Below are 22,568 nucleotides of genomic sequence, written 5' to 3'. Positions count from 1 at the left end.
CTAAAGGCAATAACACTTGTCAGTTGCTTTCTTTTTCCCCCCTCCCCTTTTTAAAAAAAGGGTTGACTCCTAATTGAACTTGATACTTGAAGGTGAGCCTTTTCAGTAGCTTCACTTTTGACAGAATTAATGGCTATCAGAATAAAACAGAAAGGGGTAATGGAAGAAGCTACTATATAAAGAATACAAACAAGAATGACAATAATGTTTTTATGGTTTTGGGTTGGTTTTTTTAAACAAAATACACCTCGTTACATGACAGGAGGTAGAGGCTTATTTTTTCGAGGCACAGACTCCTCTCACGTATGCCACACCGTTACCTCAAACGGGAGAGCACTGTTAGCATTTCCCCCCAGTATTATCACTGCTGACAATTTCACCACCCTGTTTGTCACTCAAACTATTCATAACATAAGCATCACTACGCATCTCCTCTGTACCAAACGATGTTTAAACCTTACACTGTTCTTCCTCGTAGCACATCTTAAAAAGCACAATTTACTGTGCTATACAGATCCCTGCAAAGCACTACGCTGCTGAACATACCATCCTTCATTTGGTACATTCAGATTTACAACAGCCTCTGGGCACAAAGCAGTCAATAAAACCACCTTTTCTCTCACTAACCCATGGTATCATCCAATGTCCAGTTACTAGAATTTTCCATGAAAATTAGCAAATCTGCTTTTAATCTTCCATCAAACTATCTTTCAGCATAACATCTACAGAAAGTCATCAGCAAGGCTGTGCGATTTCCCAAGGCTATTCTCCAGCCTAACGACTGGGGCAACTCTCTCCTGGATCAATACCCATCTCTCATAACTCACTTTTACACACAAAATCTGAGGCTTTTTGGAGCTGGGACTATCTTGTTCTACATTACAGAGCAACAAGTACAGCCATGTTTGGCTCACCATGGTTTCAAAACCAAACTGACAACAAAAATAAGCACATAAAACACTCCCTACAACTGAAGGCAGACAACGGAAGGCAGTGGAGCTAGAGAAAGGAAAACTAACGCAATTCAAGTAATGCTGTTAAGTTTTTAGACACAATTTATATTGGACTACAAAGTAACTCCTGAAGAGCAAAATGGCCACAGAATATACCCAACATTTAGCTGTCTTATATAGAGCGCACACCACGAAAATACACTTCTGACGCATTTGTCAGAAGCTACTTATCTGCACCAAGTAGAGAAAGGTAATCTCTTGTTTTTCAGCAGGGTGTGTTGCCCTGGATATCTTTTGATGTATCTGCTTATTACCCAAGATGCACTCAATAGCATACATCAGCAGGGAGCTACACTTTAAAAAAATCAGCTGCCAAAAACAGCTAGAGAGGAGAGAAAAAATTATTTTTGCCCTTTTTGCTTTTGTATGCCAGATATTGACAGCCAGAATGTAAGACAAAAATCTGGTTATTTTGTACCATAATATTAGAGCATTTCCAACGGATTGTACATTTTTGTTTGGTGTTATAAAAATCTGTGAAAACACTAAGACAGGAACCTCTTAATCAACAAAAGGTTGCTAACCGCACATGAGGCTGTAACTTCTTTTTCTTTGGAAGGAAGTTGGGGCTGGGCAGGCAGCCTTTGTTGATACCCCTAGAGAGGATGGCAGACTAGGATTTGGTATGTTTTCCAGCTACTGGATGAATTTTAATTAGATTTTAATTACAAATCATAATTAACGGTGATTCTGACACCTTTCCTAGATATTTATTTTTACTTGCAAGAACTAGTCATATTAAGACACGACAATAGCTGAAGTGTTCAGCTGTGAGGAGAACCAGACTAATACACTGGCAGTTAGATGTCTGATCCATTTAATTGTGGTTTTTTACACCTACCTAAGTCTTCAAATTAGGTAACCTGTGTCAGAATATCTATGAAATCACTCCATAAATTACAGAAAAAAACCCACCACCCATGAGGAGACAGTGAGCATCGTATCATATAACGTGTTTTAATAATACTAAAAGCTCAGTAACACTACCAAAAGAAATACCAAATGTTATTCCTTTTTTTTTTTTTTTTTTTTTAAATACCCTCAAGGAATAAATCAACACAAACAACTAAATAATGCCAAACCTCCATCCTGATTGTTTCACAGGGCACGGCAGAAGTAGTTATGCATACATCTGGACAAGCCTGTCATCTGTCACATTCTCAGTTTCATCGCAGCCTGGGCCGGTGCCAGAACAAGGCAGGCAGCCACACCACCAGGCAGATGGGGCACACGTTGGAGGGAGACGGCCTCCCCAGGTCAGCGTTAGCAGGCAAGCTGAAGCCCTCAGAATTTGATCCTAAGTAAAATCTAGTTCAGATTTAAGGAAAACCCGTAGTCTCAAGATGCAAACGTTATAATTAAAGCACAGGGTATTATTTTGCAACAGAAGTAAAAGGGGAAATACTTTAGGACAAAACCCGTGCGTTAGAAGAAAAGTAATTCATATTTTTAGCTCTGAAGGTGTACCTAATTTACCTAAATTGTACAACTTTGTGTTCAAAGTTCAAGCCCTAGAAAGGGTAGTTATATATATGAACTACTTCATCCCTAGTCTTTGACATATAACCAATTAAGATTGAGATGCAGATATAATTGGTTGTTCTTACTTAAAATTGGGACCCCAAAGAGCAAAAATACTGCCTTTTGGAAGGTACAATCACAGAGGTACATGAGAAAACTTTTAACAGCTGCTTGGCAATGACTGACTTTATGCAGAGCTAGCTCTTCTCCTTATTAGCTTGGCACAGAATTAAAGAGTTGGGAAAGGGTAGGGGAGTAGAGGGGAAGAATGAAACATGCTAAAAAGGAAGTATTGGAGACAGGTTAGCAGTACGGACATGTAACACAACAGAAAGCTAAATGTGTTAGGAATATGATTGCTACAATTTAATACAGCACATTATCGTATTTTTCCTCTTTTATTTACTAGAGTTCAGAAAGCAGTGACTCTCCGTGGAAGTATTTACTGCTACAAACCAGAATTTCACATCAAGTATTTTCCTAATCACCTCATCCAAACAAACAGCAAATGAGAAAAGCCAATAATTCCAACCAGGTTAGGATTATGAGTACCAAATGTTAATATATGAAAGAAGGAAAAAAATGCATAAGCAAATTGCAAGATTCATAGCTTTGAAATATTTTACCACAAGTGAGGTTGAAAAAAAAAAAAATGCACTTAAATGTCAGTTTGATAAAAGCCAAAAGAACATTTTCCACATGTGTTTGCATTTAGGCATATTGAAACAAGATGGAAAAAGTAACAGTCATTCAAATGTAAGGTTAAAACATCAGCTCTTAAGGATCATGATTTAAAGAAATTTCTCAAAGTAATTTTTTTTCTTTCCTCAGCAAAGAGTCAAGCAAATTTACGCAAGTGATCTTGAAAAGCCCCCTTTATTCCAGATTATCTGGTTGTCTTCCTCCCCTACATTATCTCTAAAACGTACAAGATAACACTCAGAAGCACTGCCCACCACAAGGCAAGTATTTCTGTCGATATTCTGAAATGCTGTAGGAAAATGAGAAGGAAAACTATACCACTAGATTATTAAGAGATTACATTTCTTATTCTAACTGTCACTAAACAGTACAAATATATATATACACATTATATATACACAGAGTACCTTCACAAACTGTAAAATCAGTGTATTACGACTACTATAGTATAGGTCAAGATGACTAAAATTTCTCTATTAAATTTCTACTAAAAACATTTGAAAAAGTTTCACTTGAGGATAGATATTCAGAGATACCATTAGAGAATTCCTGTCAGTTCAGTAATTGACTACAAGCTTACAGTTTCCTCCCACTGTCTTTTTGGGAGAAGATCTTCCAAAAGATCAGCTAAGACTCAAAAATTCTGCAGACACCTCTAGGGATTTGCCCCAATAATTTTTCTTGAAAATCACCATAACCAGAAATAGCTCCCTGCCCTTATGCAAAGCCAGTAAGGATGAAAAGACATTGCAGGCAGGCAAAACTACAAACCATTTACCTTCTTCATTCCTGGATGCACCAAAATATGTTCTGGAGCAGTAAGGAACAAGGTCATTTCCTTTGTTATTTCTCAGCAGTATTACAAAAACATTTACACTTGCTCCTGATGTTCTCAGTATACATTTGGCAGCTTGCATACAACAATACTACTTCCAAAAAACTTGTCATTATCTGTTTGCTTCTCATAAGTAGCATGGGAAGAATACATGCTTTCTGAGAAGTAACAGTAATTTTTTTGTGTATAAATTTCCTCGCTAACTAACCAATGAAATGGCAAGTGGTTTATTTTGTTAGGAAGTAGTACACTTCTTAACCCTTTGAACATCAATAATCTTGTCTATCCTACAATAAAAATGCAGGAACACTGACTGGTTTTGAAAATAATACAAGGTTTACAAAATTAAAAGCAAATTAGAGATCATAATGCTAATTATGCAACAATCATGTGAAGCTGCAATAGATGCTTCCCACTTGGCACAGTCGAAACCAGGTGTTAACTGTCAATAAACCTTTAGTGAATGCTAATCAAAACTGCTGTTTCACAAGCATCAACTTACTCCAGCTCACATCAAAGTGAAAATTTGTTTAACTTAATATTTGCCAAGAATATTTTAATATTAAAGTATTCAGTCAGCAAGAGATCTTAGGCCTTATCTGTGCTACGATTTAGATTATCTAAAGCTGTAGTACAAATCATATTAAGTTGCCTGTAAAAAAAGAGCTAAGAAAAAAAAAAAAAAAAAAAGATGTATGGACACTCAGACCTGACAGAGAAAAATATTTTATTGTAGTAACTTTACAATTTGTGCTTTTATCTATAAACACAGAGCAGTAAAAAAAAAGTTAACCAAGTTGCAAAGTTTGAGCTCTAATTCAGAGTTGATAAAGTATTACGAAGTTCTGCAGAGCTACTCCAAAACTAAACTATAATCTAATTGTTTCCATTCATCACTCGGATTAAGAAGCATTTTATCTGCCTAATTTGTCTATTAACAAAGTCCAAAACAACAGTGGCAGTTGTTAACCACAATCTAAATCAATTTTTTGTTCATACAGTAATATAAATGGTTCATGTCAATTTGACTATACTACTGAAACATCCATTTTTCTTCACCTCTTGTGTTATTCTACATTCTTTTACATCAGTAACCAGTGAGTATATTTAAACCAAAAAAATATTCTAAATACACAAAGATCTTTAAGTAGACCAAGATGACAGTATAAAGCCACTCTAATCTCCTATTAACATGCAGGAAACTATAATGATTTTCCTCATGAACAAATAAAGAGTGCAGAAAACCCTGCTTTAAGCACAACCGACAGTAAATACCAAGATTTCCATTTTAGTTCTCTGTAACTTCCCTGCTTCTCAAGACAGCTCTGTCTTGAATATCCCGTAAGACAGTCACCTACTGATACTGAGTAATAACATTAATTTCGATACCTCAGAAACACAGGCAATATTTCTTACCGCAAGCACACAAGCATACTCATAAATATATTTCCTTTTTTAAGCTCTTGATAAGTGATGCACCCGCATCTTCATTTTCATTAGGTGGTACTGGAAATTACAGAAGGAATCAACTCTTTTATTATCAATATCTTCGGATACTTGAGGGGGAAAAAAAAGATATTTAAGAGAGAAGGAACCAAAACTGTTCAGAATAGATAACACGGAAACACATTACTTTCACTTTTGGAAAACACCAAAACCTAGGTCTCCTACAAGTAAGAGAATTTACACTGGTGGGATGACACCCAAGGACTGGATAATAGAATACAGTGCTCCCTGAAAAGATGCATGAATTGCCTACTAAGGAGACAGTTACCGGACCATCTATAGAGTCAGTATATTCAAACTACCCATAAACAATTGAGATGAGGATTTGGAAGCTGTCTAACCACAGCAACCTCATGTTTAGGAAAAGTTAATTCTGTCTGCTAAAACACAGGGTAAGCTTTCCCATGCAAACTTCCATGCTACTGAAGTTAAATTGATTCTGATACTTACACTAGCTTATTTATAGGTTTCTCAAGTGTTTTGACCACAACACTATTGTTGGCAATGTAGGTATATGACAAATTGTAAGATATGCCAAAATGTAAAATATTTATCTCGAAAAAACCCAGACTAAACCCTGTGGGTTACTTAGGAGCAGCACACACTAGTAGTATCAGAATCATTACATGGTTTTGGTTTAAAGCATTTTGTACCGTGACTAGAGCAATATGAGAAAATGGGTTAAAACACTACAGGTTGAAGGGTTAACAGGTACTAATATGCAAAAATACTTATTTGAACGAGGTAAGGTAAACGTTCTCTTTTAACTCAATACTCCATGATAATTGAAAAAACCAAACCCAAACAGCTAAATAACCAACGGAAAGTAAAAATTATTAGCTCTAAAGGAAACATCCTCTTCCTACAAAACAGAAAGACCTCTTCAGACTTGTAATGTGCTTCGCAAGAGGAAGGTATGGAAACAAAAGAAGGAAAAGGTATAAATTGTAAGTGTCAGTAGAAGTACCAAAGGAGACAAAAAGACTTGACACTGATGCTGTTCTTTAGATTATTTCTTTTATAGAATAGCATTTGGGGGTCTTTTTTTTCCCCCCGTCTTTCATATACTTCTCCCTAAATTTTTACATTTTTTTTTTTTGTAAATGAATCATCTGCACTACCAAATTCTGGAATTTCAACAATACAAAAATGAAGCAACTAGATTAACAACTTTGATCAAGTACTCTTACATTAAATTTCTAACTTGAGCGGTAATATTTTCAGCTGCAAAACAAAGCCTCCTGTGTTATAACAGCACAAAACCTTCAAACCTTGAGGGAAAAGGTCAAAGAAGAGACTATAAATTGCACACAGAAAGAACAACAACAAAATTAAAATATAGTCCTCAGTAGGGACCAAAACAAAGATGCTGGATAATGCTTAAAAATAATACACTGAATGTCGATGAATTTGGGGTTCTCTCAAGGACACAAGCCTCATATAGGTCTTATCTACTTAGGAATATTTTCAGAAGATTCCTAGAGCTAGGTAAACTATTTGGATTTCAGGGAGTGAACGATGTTCTGAATTAGGAAGCAACTACGTATTATTCTCTATCTGTAAAAGGTGACTGTCTTCAATTAACCTTCTTTTTTGAAAATGTTTCGCTATTATACCATTACTAGGCTCTTAATCAGTCTTCCACTTTTTGAGCTTTTCGTATACATAATACAATAATAATAATAATAGTGAGTGCATGCTTATTCTTACAGGGAGATAAGTCTCCATTTGAACATATTTTCTAGTTGAAGCTTTAGTTACTTGGCGGAATGTCTCCTGCAGAGATTAGCCTATTATTATTTGCTACAGACCTTCTCTGAAAGCAAGAAGCCCATTTTCTCCAGATGACTCATTAACAAGCACGACAGAATGAAGTGTTCCAGCCTGAAATGCCAACAGCTAAAAATAACTCATCCCACAGCCTATGACAATTCAGTCCATCTCTTCACTCCATAGGCAAAAATCTGAGAGGGTCACCTTTTTTGGGGAAAAAAATTAGCATATGCAATGAAGGGCAGGGCACGGACAGCATCACCACCAAAAAAAAAATAATCCCCAAACCACCCCGACAACACCAGACACACCCAAAAATCACAAGTTACAGAAAAGCTGCAAGGAAATAGTACTGCATAAATCATTTCAAAAAGGAACTTTCCAAGCAGCACTAAAAGGCTAATAACACAGCAGAACAACAACTCGTGGATTTAAAGGAAAAATCCAAACATTTGACTAAAATATGACAACACTGAGAGCATCTCTCTGACAAATTGGTCATTTTGACTTCTCCTGTCTGCACACACCCTGCCGCTACAACGCTACCAGGACATGTTTAGTGATACCCTGTGTTAGCCTTCATGCTATTAAGAAGCTTATGGTCAGCTGTTAAGTTTCACTGAATCACACCAGCTCTTTTGCTCCACAAAACTCCTAAAAAGCAGCATTTTGTGCACGAAAATTTATCTCCCCTCCTAAGAAGGTTGCAATGAAAGAGGATTAAACTTATCTTCTTAACCTCACCCCTGCAAAAACTACGGGGGAGGGGAATTTCATTGGACTTTATGAAGTATAGAAATACATTGACTGGGAAATTATAGAATCATGGAATGGTTCGGGTTGCAAGGGACCTTAAAGGCCATCGAGTCCAACCCCTCTGCCACGAGCAGGGACATCTTCAACTGGATCAGGCTGCTCAGAGCCCCGTCCCACCTGGCCTGGAACGTTTCCCGGGATGGGGCATCCACCACCTCTCTGGGCAGCCTGTGCTGGTGTTTCACCACCCTCACTGTGAAAAATTTCTTCCTTGTATCTAGTCTAAATCTACCCTTTCAGTTTAAAACCATTACCCTTTGTCCTTTCACAACGGGCCCTGCTAAAATGTTTTCCCCACATCTTTCTTACAAGCCCCTTTTAGGTACTGGAAGGACACAATCAAGCCACGCTGGAGCCTTCGCTTCTCTACGCTGAGCAACCCCAACTCTCTGAGACTTTCCTCATAGGAGAGGTGTTCCATCCTTCTCATTATTTTTGTGGGCCGCCTCTGGACCCACTCCAACAGGTCCACATCTCTCCTGCACTGAGGGCCCCAGAGCTAGTCACAGCACTGCAGGAGGGTCTCACCCAAGTGGAGCAGAGGGACAGAATCATCTCCCTCAACCTGCTGGCCACGCTGCTTTTGACGGGGTCCAGGATACGGTTGGCTTTCTGGGCTGTGAGCGCACACTGCCCGCTCATGTCCAGTTTTTCACCCGCCAGTACTCCCAAGTCCTTCTCCACAGGGCTGCACTGAATCCGTTCTCCACTCAGTCTGTATTAATAATGTGTGTTGCCCCGACCGAGGTGCAGGACCCTGCACTTGGCCTTGTTGAACCTCATGAGGTTCACACGGGCCCACTTCTCAATGTGGAAAAACCCATGTGGGAACTGAGCAGCTACCAACCACTGAAAGTGAATTTCTGTGTCTGAAGAGCTATTGGAACAAAACACCAGTGCACAAGCAACTGGTAGTTAACTGTCACACAGTGACCCTTAATTTGTTATCAAAGTCTTCTTCACAAATTCTGAAGTAAAAATTGAAGAAACTGAGTTTAGTCAAGAAAGGAAACGTCTAGAAACAAGATGGACAGTTGAATGTTGACTCTTACAAAGAAACCAAACATTTCTTCATAGCCCTTGCAGGCAGGAAGAAATTGGCTTAACTAAGACTCAGACTATACATTACAGAAAGCTCACCACAGGGAGTTAGACACCCTCCACAGAGGGGAGACAATCTCCTTCACTCCTTTTGAGAGCAGTTAGAACAACATTTAGATATCCCAGCTACATACGTTTAGCATGGTGCTGTATGACGGACTTGAGGCTCATACCAGCCCTCCATGTCTATTATTAAAAGCACAGAAGAAAACTGAATGGCATTTCCTCAGTTTTCTCATTTCTAGGTTTAACATTCCTTTAGTCTCCTACACTTGTCACGAAAGCGCCCGCAGGAGAGAAATCAACACACAAGGAGATTGCAAAGGAGCTCACTGCACAGTTTTTGACAAAAACAAAAAAGTCAACAACTCATTTCATTTCAAATGTAATCTTTCACAAGATAGGTCACAAAAGATAAAGAATACGCAGCTGTTCAAGAAATCAGGCAATTGTAATGAAGTTCCATAGAAACGCAAAGCAATCACAACCACTTCTCCAAGTGGTATGATCACTTCTTTAACTCTCGTTTTCACAAGTAAATAAAACTTTTACAAACATAAATAAAAAAACCCCAAACAAACGATACTCAACACTCTAGCTAAATCTCCTGTTGGGGAGTGGGGAAAAGGGAAACACATGCAAATACCAAAACAAACCCCAAACACACATCTTTTTGTAGAATCCGTAGACATTCCAGTATCGAGCATGATGAGAATTATACAAGAGCTCACAAAGACTGGAAAAATAGCTCAAAGAGCAATTTTGAATATCTAGACAAGACCAGAATGAAAGAGTTTCATGGGCAAGTCTGAATGCCCTGAGATTGATATGACAGCAATTTAGAAAACATTTTTTTAAGAAGACATCAAGACTCTACTCTGAGTGATGTACAGGCATGCATGAAGTAAAAGTATTCCTAAAAGAATAAAGGACCCTGACCTAAATGTTACTGCTCACGTGTAAGATCAGTCAGGCTGAAAACTCTCAATGTTATGATCGTTCTCTGCTCCTCCTGATAGAGGTGGTGAACATCATCGTGCCAGGGTGAAAATCAACAGTACGAACACTGTAAGCAGCTTTCGTCCTCATCACCTTGAAAGGGAAACAGTGAGAAACTGAAAGTGGTACAGAGAAAAGCAGCAGGCATAATTAAAGTAATGGAAATGCTTTCACATTAATGAAGACAACCAGGACACAGTCTGGAGGAGTCAACTATGCAGAGAATCAGGATCTTTTAATTTGTCAGTAGAATAGGTTGTGATTATTCAGATCATCTCAGAATATAAGAGATAAAGGGCTTAAAAGAACCAAGCTAGTGACAGATGCCAAAGATAGAAAAGAACATATACTTCTGCAAGACGTACTCTGAAGCTACGGCACTCTTTCCTTCGCAGATCATGAATGTCCGATGCATATTGGAATCAAGAAATTACTGGATAAGTCAATGGAAAAAACACCTAACAAAATTTATTTGGTAAGAAAGAATACCCCCTGCCCCCACGTCATACCATCTCCATGTCACAAACTGTCTAAACATTACTTGCTGGAAGCTGGGAGAACATTCAGCACAAATCTAGAAATTCCACCATCTTTGCTTTACTTCACAGCCCTTCCCTCCAGTCTCAAATACCAGTAATTAGGCCTCTGAACTGACTGGATATGACTAACTATGTTCTCACGTAATACCAAGCAGAGGTACGTGAACCGTTTCAGCTGTAGCCCTTGTCACCGTGACACTGCTTTTGCCGTCAGGAAGACTTGAGCAGAGTATTACACTTACAGTAGCGCAGCTGCACGACTTGCAAAAACATGTTTGGCCCTTATGTCAGAGGCTGGCCGGTGACTTTCGCCACGTTACAGCAATGCTACCCAATTCACACACACTTCCAAGTATATTCCTCTGTAGCACATGTAGTCCTGTGGGATGATCCACAGAGAGCACTACTGAGTGGAGAGCTTAAAGAAAGCATCTGTACCTAACAGAAGATGCTGGGTGACTCCCCTTTGAATCCGAATATGCCATTTGGTAGGTGAACACTTGTAGGGGAGCTTGCCTTTGCTCACAGACAAAGCCTACCCTTTTTCTAGCAGGAGCTCCTGACTTTGTCTCACCATAGGAAGAATGTCTCTAATTGTGTAAAACTATTTCTCTCTCCAATCTTTACTCACTGATTATACTGTAAAAAAAGTTTATATAAAAAAACACCTCCCTCCAAACCTTTTCTGAGATTAGAAAAGAAAAAAAAAAAAAAAAAAAGGTTGATAACACACTCATCCTGACTCTCTAGCCAAGAACGACTACTGGTAGCGAGAACATTAAAACTTTACACACGAAACATGCTCTTATTTGTATCAAGATCATATACAAGTGAATAGGAATGCAAATGCATCTGATCAAAGGACAAGTTGAACTGAAGCAACTTGTAATGTTTGCCTTTTTGTATGCCATGTAATCCTTTGAGCACAAAATTTCAACTAAGGTGGATTAAGACCAACAATTAAACCAACTATATACCTTTTATTTCAATCCGTAAAGATTTAGGCTTTTAAAAAAACACGTTCTAAGCAGGTTATTACAAAAGTCACAGTGAAAAAAATTCAAAATTAGAGTTTTCAGTTTTAATAAATAGTTTGATATCATGGTGAACTCTAATTTGTTTGCGTGAACAGGGTCTTTTCCTAGTGGGTAGGAACAAAGCAGCTTTGAGTTACAAACAATGCCCTGCAGTCAGAAAAACTCATGAGGTATTAATTTACAGTTTCATCTGTGATCAGTTAAACTGTATGTGAAATCTTAAACATCTTTTAAAAAAAACAAAACACTGCAAATAGCTCAATAAGGTATTTTTTCAACAGTGCCTTAACAAAAACCATACAATATTAACTACTATTGTCAAAACAGAGCCAAATGCAAGTTGTGTTTAATGCCTGCATTCTAGTAACCAAACAATACTGAGAGATCTGATCCTTCAAGAATATCTAAGGAGCTGACACACAAGTAACAAATATGGTCTCCAAACCTGCTTTGCTCTGATTCTTACCTCAAAGAAGAAGAAAAGTAATGATAAAAAAACCCACCCAAGTATCAGGAAAAAAGCACCTATGTCTACGTATATATAAAACATGTATTATATGTAGCAAAATACATACACGTTTTTGCTACAGTGTCTATATCTATCTATACATAACAAGAGATGGCAGCTTATGCTCTTACATCCCTGCTCTCTTCTTCCTCTGGTTTAGAAGCGACTATGGTGTGGCTTTGAGCCAATCTAGAAAGGCACAACGATATTTGCAGGACTTGCTTTTGAGGGAGACAACTTAGCAGCGATATGTAATTGTGGTCAGCTGCGAATAGTGGGAACATCTGGAACACTTAAACCTCTCAAAACATATTTATATTGCTAATATGCATTTATTTCTAAACAGTAACTTTTCGTAACTGTTAAATTAACTTTCAGTATTTGCTGAGGACTGAATTAGTTTTACAAAACTTTAACAAAGATTTTCATTAATAGGTTCTCATTTGTTAGAGAGGGAAATTATAATGTTAAGCTTTAAACAGAAGTCCATTATGAACAATGTACATGAATGTAGAACACTTGAAAACACAGGGAAACTTTTGCAGCAGTTGTAAAAGTAGCCAACATTCTTCCCATGTTTAGAAATACTTGTTTTTAGAAGTCTAAGACTTTAAACCATCAGTCCCAAAAGTTTTCACAAAAGTTTTTCACTTCACTATAGAACCAGGCACAGAAGTACATAAACTTCTTTACTACATAAACATAGATCGTAGGAAGTTAGCATAGATCATGACTTAACTATTGCATCTATATCCCACAGATGTAACTCCTACTGTGGAAATGACAGAGCACTTGCTACTTGCCAATGACCTGCAATGAGAGCTACTGGAGCGCTGTACAGAATACTGTCATGCACAGTGGCACAGACCTAAGAGCACCAGTGTAAGGTATGCGTGTGTACATGCTTTTTTTTTTAAAAAAAAAAAAAAAAACAACAACCTCCTGAAAGAGCTAGTTATGTAGTGTGAACATAATTACACCATTATAAATTATTATGACCTCATTAATGAAATACAGTAATTTGATTTTCATTCATGAGGTTTTCTCTACTTCTAACTCCGTTCTTTTACTAATTAGTAGCAGAGTCAAAATCATTCATTAATATATACGTACCGCATTTTGAGACAACAGCTAATATTACACAATTATTAGATGTCTCACAATTCAAGCATTACATATGTGTAACTACAAAAAAAAAAAAGAAAAAATGAACTTAAAAGTCATTTCAGTTAATTTCCGTTTCCTGGATTTCAGACTCTGGATTTCTCAGTTGACGGATCTATTCCAATGTGAAGACAGTTGAACTTCAAGCAAAACTGCTTAAGTTTCAAATTAGAACACAATGCAAAATGGGTTTGTTCACAAGAGAGTGCTATACAAAACACATGAAACCAATAATGATGCACAAAATCTTTATGTTAAAATCACACAAGTGACAAACACATGGAAGCTAGAAAAAGCTGGAAATAAGACTTTGGCTCATTCTTGTGTGCGCTGCTTTCTATTTTACCTTCCCATTAAGCTTGTGGCCCTACACCTTCTATATACACCACTTATGAAGACAGAATTATTGACTTTCTCAGCAGTATTATGTGATATACATTTCTATAGTGAAGCACTTTTATTCAAGCATAAATGAACACATTTTCATAGAATCACACAGATTAAAAGTATAACTATCCACTTCCTGTGGAATCAAAGGTTAAAAAAAAAATACTGATTTTGAGTGTTCAGCTTGTTAGGCTTAGGACCTGTTTTCTCCGTATTCACGTTTATCTAGTACCCAATATGTTAAAAGTACAACTTCCATTACTCAAAGTTTATGTACTCAGCACGTTAAGACCACAAGTTAAATACTTAGGGGGAAAATAATAATAATAAAAAAACCACCTGTGAAAGTTAGAAAATTTAGACAGAAGACGAGAATACCATCTTCCAGGAGATTATTCAACCTGCTGTAAAGGAACCCTGTCTTCACTTTCTACTCTCTCTCTATTTATTTATCTTCACATATCCCGTCTTCCACAATGTATGATGCTCTATAGACAAGGGCAACTTTCCCTTACACATTCACCATTCTAGTCACATTGTGCTCTGAGCAGTTCCACATTAAAAACAGTGTATGGCCACATTGCCAAAGACCACCACCAGAGATGCATGCTTGTTATCAAGACTGAAGAATTTAAGACAATCACACAGCTAATGGTTATTGTCACCTTAGTGGAGATGGCAATAACTGCCTGTATTAATGTTGTTTTATGTTAAAATTGACCAACAAGGCAGAACACTTAAATCAGTTTCAGAGATACCAATTAGGCATATCCACACTAAAAATACTGCCAAGAGTAAACTCTTATGTTTCATGAACAACCAGCACATTGTTATTGGAACTGGTATTTGACTGCATATTTATTGGCTTAACTTATAGAGAGGACAAGTATTTCCCCAAAACAGAAATACAAGATATCACCAAAGACACATCCTGGACATGAAATGAAGTATGCAATATCTAGAGACATTTCAAAACCAGTTTTTTCCTCCACAGTTCTGTTTCAGATCCTACAACAGGGAAGTCAAACTTGGCTGGCAAAGATTATTAAGCTAAATCAAGCCCTTATAAATTAAAAGAGCTCTGAAAGGCTGCCCTGCAAATCTCCTACAACAGTCAACTGAAGCTGCCGCTTGTCTTCTGAGCACAATTTTTTTTTTTTTTTTACATGCTCTGTAGGTTTAGGACAGGAATGTGACAGCAATGGCAATGACAGACAACCATCAATGCATCACATACAAGCCTTGAATTAAGATTCTGGAAAACAAATAAGTGTATTTCCCCAAGTCTTTATTGCAAACAATCTGGAGTTAAGAATTTTTAAGTATGCATTCCTTCAGATGAAATCTTGAACATGGACAGACCAAGAGTATATATAGCAAAAGAAAATAAATGCTCAACATGATCTCTTTGTACCTGAACAGACAAAACCACAAAACGTTCTTTTTTGTTCCATTTCTTTGTTAAGATGCATGTTGTCCAGAACATCAAGCTTGCTTGCTGATAGTGACGATTTTCCACATGTTCTCAAACTGCTATTTTTCAGAAGTAGTAGTATTTTTTCACAACTTAATTGTCCTGCATTTTCTCGGGCAAAAATATCTACAAACTTATCACACTTTCCTCCAAGTAATAAAATTCAACTTGATTTAGTATTCAGTTTCGTTTCTACCCAGTATCTCATTTTATGAAATACCTATTGAAGTCCCTTATTCCCCTTCAACCTTTTTTAGTTACAGTAAACTATTTCCAAGAGGAGTTGGTTTTGTTTGTTTAAGTGACCTCATCTGCAGACCTTGTCTTCTTTTGTTTGCTGGGCTGCATCTTTCCTATTTGTAGTAAATTAGTAAAAAATTAGTCTGGTTAATGTTTCCATTTGTGAGCACTTTTGGAAACCTTATTAGCTTTGTGTGGCATCTGTATTTTTGAAGTCAACTGCACTCTACAACTCAAACTTTCGGAGAGTCTCCAGGTGGCAAATTTCAGGCATTCCTAGGCCTTTCAAGGGGAGAGGGAAAACGCAGATGCAGCCAGCCTTCTCGCACGCGCGGCTGTGTAGGAAACAGTCGTCCCAGTGCTAAGAGCAGCAGGTAGGTTGAACTTCTACAAAGAGTTATACGTGGGTAAAGCTTTTAGAAGTCTGAACAGAACAACATCTACTTGGCCACTAGCTTCTACTGTTCTACCACCAAGGGCACTGCAACTTTTGGCAAATTTAATTTACAACTAATTATTTAAATAACATTAGAAGTGAGACAATTGACTATATCAGATAATTAGGTATAGCATTCAGAACAACCACCATGATCTGCTTAAATGTATTATATTATCAGTGGTTTCGGCTCATAACAATAATCTGCTGACAAAGAACGAACTAGTTTCAGTTATACTTCCCCAAGGAAAAAGTAATTTTTTGTAAGACATTATTGTTAAGACAGTATTTATGTATACTGTTTGGCATCGCGACTTCCTTTATTTCCCCCTATTTGAATGCACCAATTTTTTTGGTTAATACAGTAATTCTGTTGTATTAAATCTGAACCTGATTAATGATGCACTGTATCAAGCTAAGTAGAATTAAATTAGTGTATAATTGATTAGTGTGTAATTGGAGCAGAGCTGTAGATTTACCAACTTTAATTAGGATGGCTTATTACAGATAATTTACGTTATCATAATATAAAACAGAAAACAGAAGTACTCGGCTCATCAAAAAGCTTAAGATCAGGTGGACAGCCTCACAGATTAAAAAGGCGTACAAACTAATGCCTTGCAAAGTTCTTTAAGACAAGTAAATCATAACAAGCTAAAGTCCTTTAAAGAAAGGCAAATTGCTGATTAACCTTTTACCCTGGATTTCCTAAGCAATTAGACTGTTCATACTCATTTACTATAACAGACCATTCTGATAGAAGCGGCTAAATCTACAGTGCTGCTACAATTAAACATCAAATCCTTTTAGTCAGTATGCAATATTACCAGAGAGAATAGGAAGATGATTACTACTTTTAGAAATTAAAAAAAACCCCACCCCCGAAACAAAAAAAACCCCCACAACCCCCCCAAAAAGACAAAAAAACCCAACCCAAACCCATTTAAGATTCAAGCGTCCAAAGCATATGCATTTACTGAAGCAGCAGAAGAATATAAGCAGCAGCAACTCTGCTACCAGACCTCATCCGTATTTTCTTAATACTCCTTTCAATGGTAACTCCAGCCTAGACAGACGGAAGAACTGCACATTCCCCTGAGTATACTGCCACAGTAATTATGTTCATTATCTTGCATGCTAACAACAAAGATACAATAATCTACCAGTGAATAATTCATAGATTGTCAGGTCCCTCTATGATGTTCATTACTAATGGTACTACTTAGAGTGTAAGTTAGAATGCAATTTTTTAAAAGATGCATTTACTACATAAACGAAATCTTTGAGTCAAGTTGTTTTTACCTTCTTAACCGTTAATGAATATAGCAACTAGTAGAAACGTTTTTTTAAAAATTATGTTCTTATCTATTTAAATGAATACCAAGCAGGGAAAGTGAAATGGTTAGTAGGCAACTTTACAGATAAACATAAATCATGATTTTTAAGAGTTTAAACCTTATTGTTTTAACTGTAAATTAACAACAAAAGAAGAGTCAAAAAGCTTTAAATAACAATCACTGGTCCTCCCCACCCCCTGCCTCAGTGAATGCTTGCATTATTTACTACCGAGATTAAAACGTCTTTCCACTGGTTTTATCTAAATATTTGCCATCTTTCTTGAAGAATCCGAACAAAATCAAATTTAAGCAAACACAATAATGTAACTTACTTGCCTACTATAATCGATAATCGCAGTATTTTTCCATTATCATAACTAACTTCAATATATCTATACCGAAGATTTTGCCTCCCATTTTCACTTGCTTTTACAGTTTTCTTTCATTACATATGCTGAGTTTAACTAGGAAGAGTTAAAGTGAGGGCATCTTAATCCATTTCAAAAAATTGTTTCAGGTTTAGAACTGCCATAACTTGCCTCACCACCCATACATATTACTCGCTTCTCTGAACCAATGTATTAAGCTTCAACAGCTTCAAAACAGTAAGCTAAAAACTCTTCCTTCCCCCCCTTCATCTCCGCCCTCCCCACCACCACCACTCTCCTCAGACTCTGTACTGGCCACTCCTGAATATTTTTATAAGCTACGAGTTTATCTAGTTTAGACATGGTTTTCACTCGTACAGCTTAGCACCAGCATTGCTCTCTGCATACACAAGGTATTAAGATCATGATGAAATTCCATTGTAACAATCAAATTGATCGTAATGTTCCGATTTACTTTTCGCACACTTACTATGAGCGCTTTCAGCAAATCCATTCACACTAAACACACAAAATCAGTTTTCTGTTTAAGATACTCATTAATAACTATCCTGTTTCATTAGCCCATGCAACAAACACGATTTTGGCAAAATGAAACACCAAAATGATGAGACTGATAAGTAGTTAGTTCAAAGCATACGCATCACCAGTACTCTTCAGCATCAAGAAAATATTTAGTTGAATTAACTGGTTCTCAGGCTCTCCTCATAAATTTCCAGGACCAGAAATGGAGGATGCTATTCTGCACGCCTCCAGGCGGCTCAGCCCTATGAATCCTCTAGTCTCAGTAAGACACAATAATATTAACATTAGCATGAGCCCCCCATAAGGAACAGGACATTGCCAAATCCCAGAGCCTATTTTTTGCAGTGTTGAGTCTAAGACAAGTAAGAAAAAGCTCAGTACCAAGACGTTAAAATTCAGTTGTACATGGAAATTGAGTTTAAAGTTTAAGAGGACTCTGTGGATCAGAGGTCACAACTTACAGGAACAAATGAATATATTTGTTCTTAACTATTAACCGATTACCTGAGGAGACAGAATTAATTGCCTCAAGTGGTTAAAAATACTCTATAACAGAACAGTGTTTCTATAACATCGTACACACTTGGTAATCTGCTATTTCCATTGCTTCAAGACTGCTATGGTCTAAGTTTGGGCAATTTCACCGTTTGATTCAAAACACAAACAGCGTGTATTTCAACACAGCCTAACTGTATTTGCTGGCTCCACAAAACTAGCCACAGGATTAACAGTTTACCCAGAATAGTGCCACCAGTTGTAAAGGTTTAGAAACAACAGAAGAGTTCAAATCTTACTTTCACATGCTTGGCACAACTGTTGCTTCTTAGGGTAATTTCAGTATCTGACACCTTTTCAAACTTTCCAGTATGCTAAACTTCTGAATTTTCCTAATCAGCATCTTCTTCTGAATATATTATGCTACTGTAGCATCTCATTCATTACAATTGTAAAAGCCTTTTATTTAGAAGGTTTTTATTAAATACGCACAACGCTTGCCAAGCAAAGCTTCAAAGCCTACTAAACAGAGAAGGTAAAGAAATGCAATTGTTAAAAACGTGACAGTATGTGGAGACACATTTTAACAAAAAAACCAGCAATATGCAGGTATATTTGATTTTCAATGGGTTACACTGAAATTATTCCCTGAACAAACTGTGATAGCCCTTTTACTTCTTTCCCAGCACTGCCACCACTCCATTATCTACTTTATTATACAAGTACTCATGCTCCAGTTGGTCTCTAAATAAATCATCCTCCCATAAGTAAGAGAAACCAGTTCCATTCTTAAATTATGAAATTTAGATCAATTTTCTGGCACTTTAAATCAATGTAACTAATGGTCCAATTTCAAATCAATTTGATGCATGTAATTTACAATAAGCATGCACGTCCTTCCTCTGAAAGGCTAATAAATGATTTTTACAACGTCCTCACAAAGATTACCATAGGAATTTAAACAAGTTAAGAGCAGTCAGCTATAAGATTTTTAAAATAAAAACCAAAAAACTCCTACCAAAAACAAACAAAAATCATGCATGTCTCCACCTCCGAACCCCCTTGAAACTGAACCCACATGCGGCACATACAAGGTCAAAAGGCTGCTCTTCACCACAGTGATCCAAACGTACTATCAACCCCTCTCATCCACCAAAGAAGGTTTTTCATGCTTGCTCTACTGACAATTTGACACATTGGTACTTCTTCCAGAAGTTTAGGAACTTCTGTTACTAAGCTTAGTTAGGAAGTTAGGAGAGAGATTTCTCTCTCACTCAACAGTGACACAATAACAACACTCAACAGAAAACGAAGCTCACTGTTAAGATATGGGTAGGCATATAAAAAACCAAAAACCCTTTCAGTCTAAGGAATACAGTCACCCGGAAACTTTTAAAGCCTATACACCAGAAAATCAGGCCTTAGTCCAGATGCTCAAGTCTGACTTCAAAACAGAAGTCACAAAACCAAGTCCAAAGGAACAGGTGAGCAGTCCATCAGTACAAAAATTCTGAAGTTTAATTAAGAGGCTGTTAGGTAAGTAAATAAAAAATAAAACCTACATCTCAGAGAAGACAGGAGATGCATAATCTAAAAACTTCCTTCTCCCCTCTTGAAACTGTCATGTATGTCAAGAGTTTGAAGGGCTGCAAGTCCCAGGCAAGGCTGCTTATTTCACTCAGCTTGGGTGGTACAAACAGAACTATTGTATTTCTTTCTTTTGCTACTCCCACTGATTTTTTTCCACATTCCACTGCTATTTAATATCTATGAACTTTGCTTTACTTAATTGATTTTTGGAAGCAGCAATTACTCTGACAGCTAAGTAGCGCAAATTAAATTAAAAATACAAATGACACAAAAAACACCCCTGCAGTGATATTAGTCTCTGTAACAACAGTTTGTGCTATTGCTTCCATGGCAGGTAAGCCTGAAATCTCCATTACATGTGCTGTTTTTAAAAACATATTCTGCAAAGGCACTTATTTTTCAGTAACTCTAGTGATAGCCAGCCTTGCTCTCCAGTTATTAAAGGCAGTACTCTTCAATTATTACAGGCAGCAAAATGTCACTCAATGACAAGAACAGAAATACAAACCAATACAAGACTATATGGACCGTTTGAATTCAAGTACAATCTTCTCCATAGCTGTAGGCAGTCACAGATAATCCACACTGGCCACAAAACGTACACTTTACGGACCAAAAGCCACACCAGGATACTTTCCTGCTAATGCTAGCCTGAACTGTACCCTAACAAAAATACCAGGTTTGCCACAGATGGGGTGGAAGAGGAGGAGAAAAAATAAAAACTAACAATCAACAAAAAAAATGTTAGAGAAAAAAGGTATTAAAAATGTCTTAAGTTCTTGCAGCATTAAGAAATGCATCAGATGACTCAGGGGACTCTACCATGTCCCAGAAGACAGAAGAAAGTGAAAATCAAAGCAGACCTGCGCTCAAAAAGTTCATGTGTAACTCAGCCCACATGCAGTGAACCATTCATAAAACTTCAGTTCATGAACTTGACACGCCTGACAGGCACAGAATGTATTTTAATGCCACTAGAAGCACAGCACACTTTTCCTCAAATCCTGGTGCACCAGCATTACCACTACCATTGCCTCCAACAGGTCTAAGAAACATACATGCAAAACCAAGTTATGCACATGATGGGAAAGTCTCTCCTAGTTACTGCATGCAAGCAGGCAAATTCCTAAAGGACTGGAGGAATGCAACAAAAAATATAATTGAAACATAAAATTTCACGTAAGCTAACAGTACATCCCACAAGTTTTCCCTAGAGACTAGTAAACTGATATTGCTCACTTCCAGGAAAAAACAAAAAGCACAGGTACTCCCTCAGCTGTACCTTCAAGGCTAAAAGCAGAACTTACCTTGAACTGCAGAATGGGGAGCAACCAGCTATTACTACTCCAGACTCGAGTTTATGAAGAGAAAAAAAAATCTTAACTGTATGGAAACAAACCTAAACAAAAAAGCAAGCATGACCAGCAGCCAGTACACACATTCTAATCCAGTGCTGATTTTTCTCTTATCTTCACATCCCACATCGCTGGTTATTCTTTTCCAAGAACAGTGGTGAACCCTTCCCCATGTCTTCACTTGTTTATATTCTTCAAAGAAGATAAAAGCTTCCTATAGACATTAACCACTACAAGCTTATCAGCAGCAGTTCCGTATTTGAAAGGTTTACAGTGCCATAACTATGCAGACAGCTCGATGAGTAGTGCATTGCCCCAGGAAATCCCAAGTCTAAAAATAATTTCAAGCTTGTATATATGGAGCCAATAGTACAGCCAGACAATTAGGTGGTTTTCGGAGTAGGCATGCACCATACAAGTATTTTAGGGCATCTGTCAGACTAGCTCGTGCCCACTCCCATAGCCTCAGTGCTCAGCAGTTGGGGCACCTAAGGTATGCTCCTCCCGGAACACGCTTTCTTTTTTGTTTTGCCCCAAAAGAATTCAGTTCACGTGCTTGGACATCACTCTACAATGGGAAGCCAAGTGCACTAAGCAGGGACAGTTGGAAGATGCAATTCAAAAGCTGAGGAAATCCAAACTAGACACTAACATAAGTGCATCTATGGAACACATTAGTTCAATCTGCCCAGACCTTAGTTAAGCACCTAGCTTAGCTAAATGTCTTTTCATCAAAGGCTAATACCCTGCTGTGTTTTTAGGATTATATAGAATATTCGTCTTCCCAACTAATATTCCCGTATGTAAATCCAATGCGTCAGTTTAATTA

The 22,568-nt window shown here is 37.4% G+C and overlaps 1 protein-coding gene across 7 annotated transcripts in view; it reads right to left on the bottom strand.

Annotated features, from left to right (window-relative positions):
- ADK (adenosine kinase) overlaps positions 1-22,568 on the bottom strand; it is a 291,317-nt gene that overhangs the window by 213,429 nt on the left and 55,320 nt on the right. For 4 of the 7 annotated variants that reach the window (XM_037400573.1, XM_037400578.1, XM_037400574.1 and 1 more), the window contains exon 4: positions 10,632-10,682. The exons of the other annotated variants lie outside the window; for them this stretch is intronic. In XM_037400573.1, coding sequence (XP_037256470.1) covers positions 10,632-10,682 — 51 coding nt within the window. The remainder of the gene's footprint in view (positions 1-10,631; positions 10,683-22,568) is intronic. 7 annotated transcript variants of the gene reach the window in all.

This window comes from Falco rusticolus, chromosome 9 (assembly GCF_015220075.1).
Source record: "Falco rusticolus isolate bFalRus1 chromosome 9, bFalRus1.pri, whole genome shotgun sequence".
NCBI lineage: Eukaryota > Metazoa > Chordata > Aves > Falconiformes > Falconidae > Falco > Falco rusticolus.
Note: the sequence above shows the minus strand (reverse complement) of the source record. Positions and strands in the feature narration are given on the sequence as shown.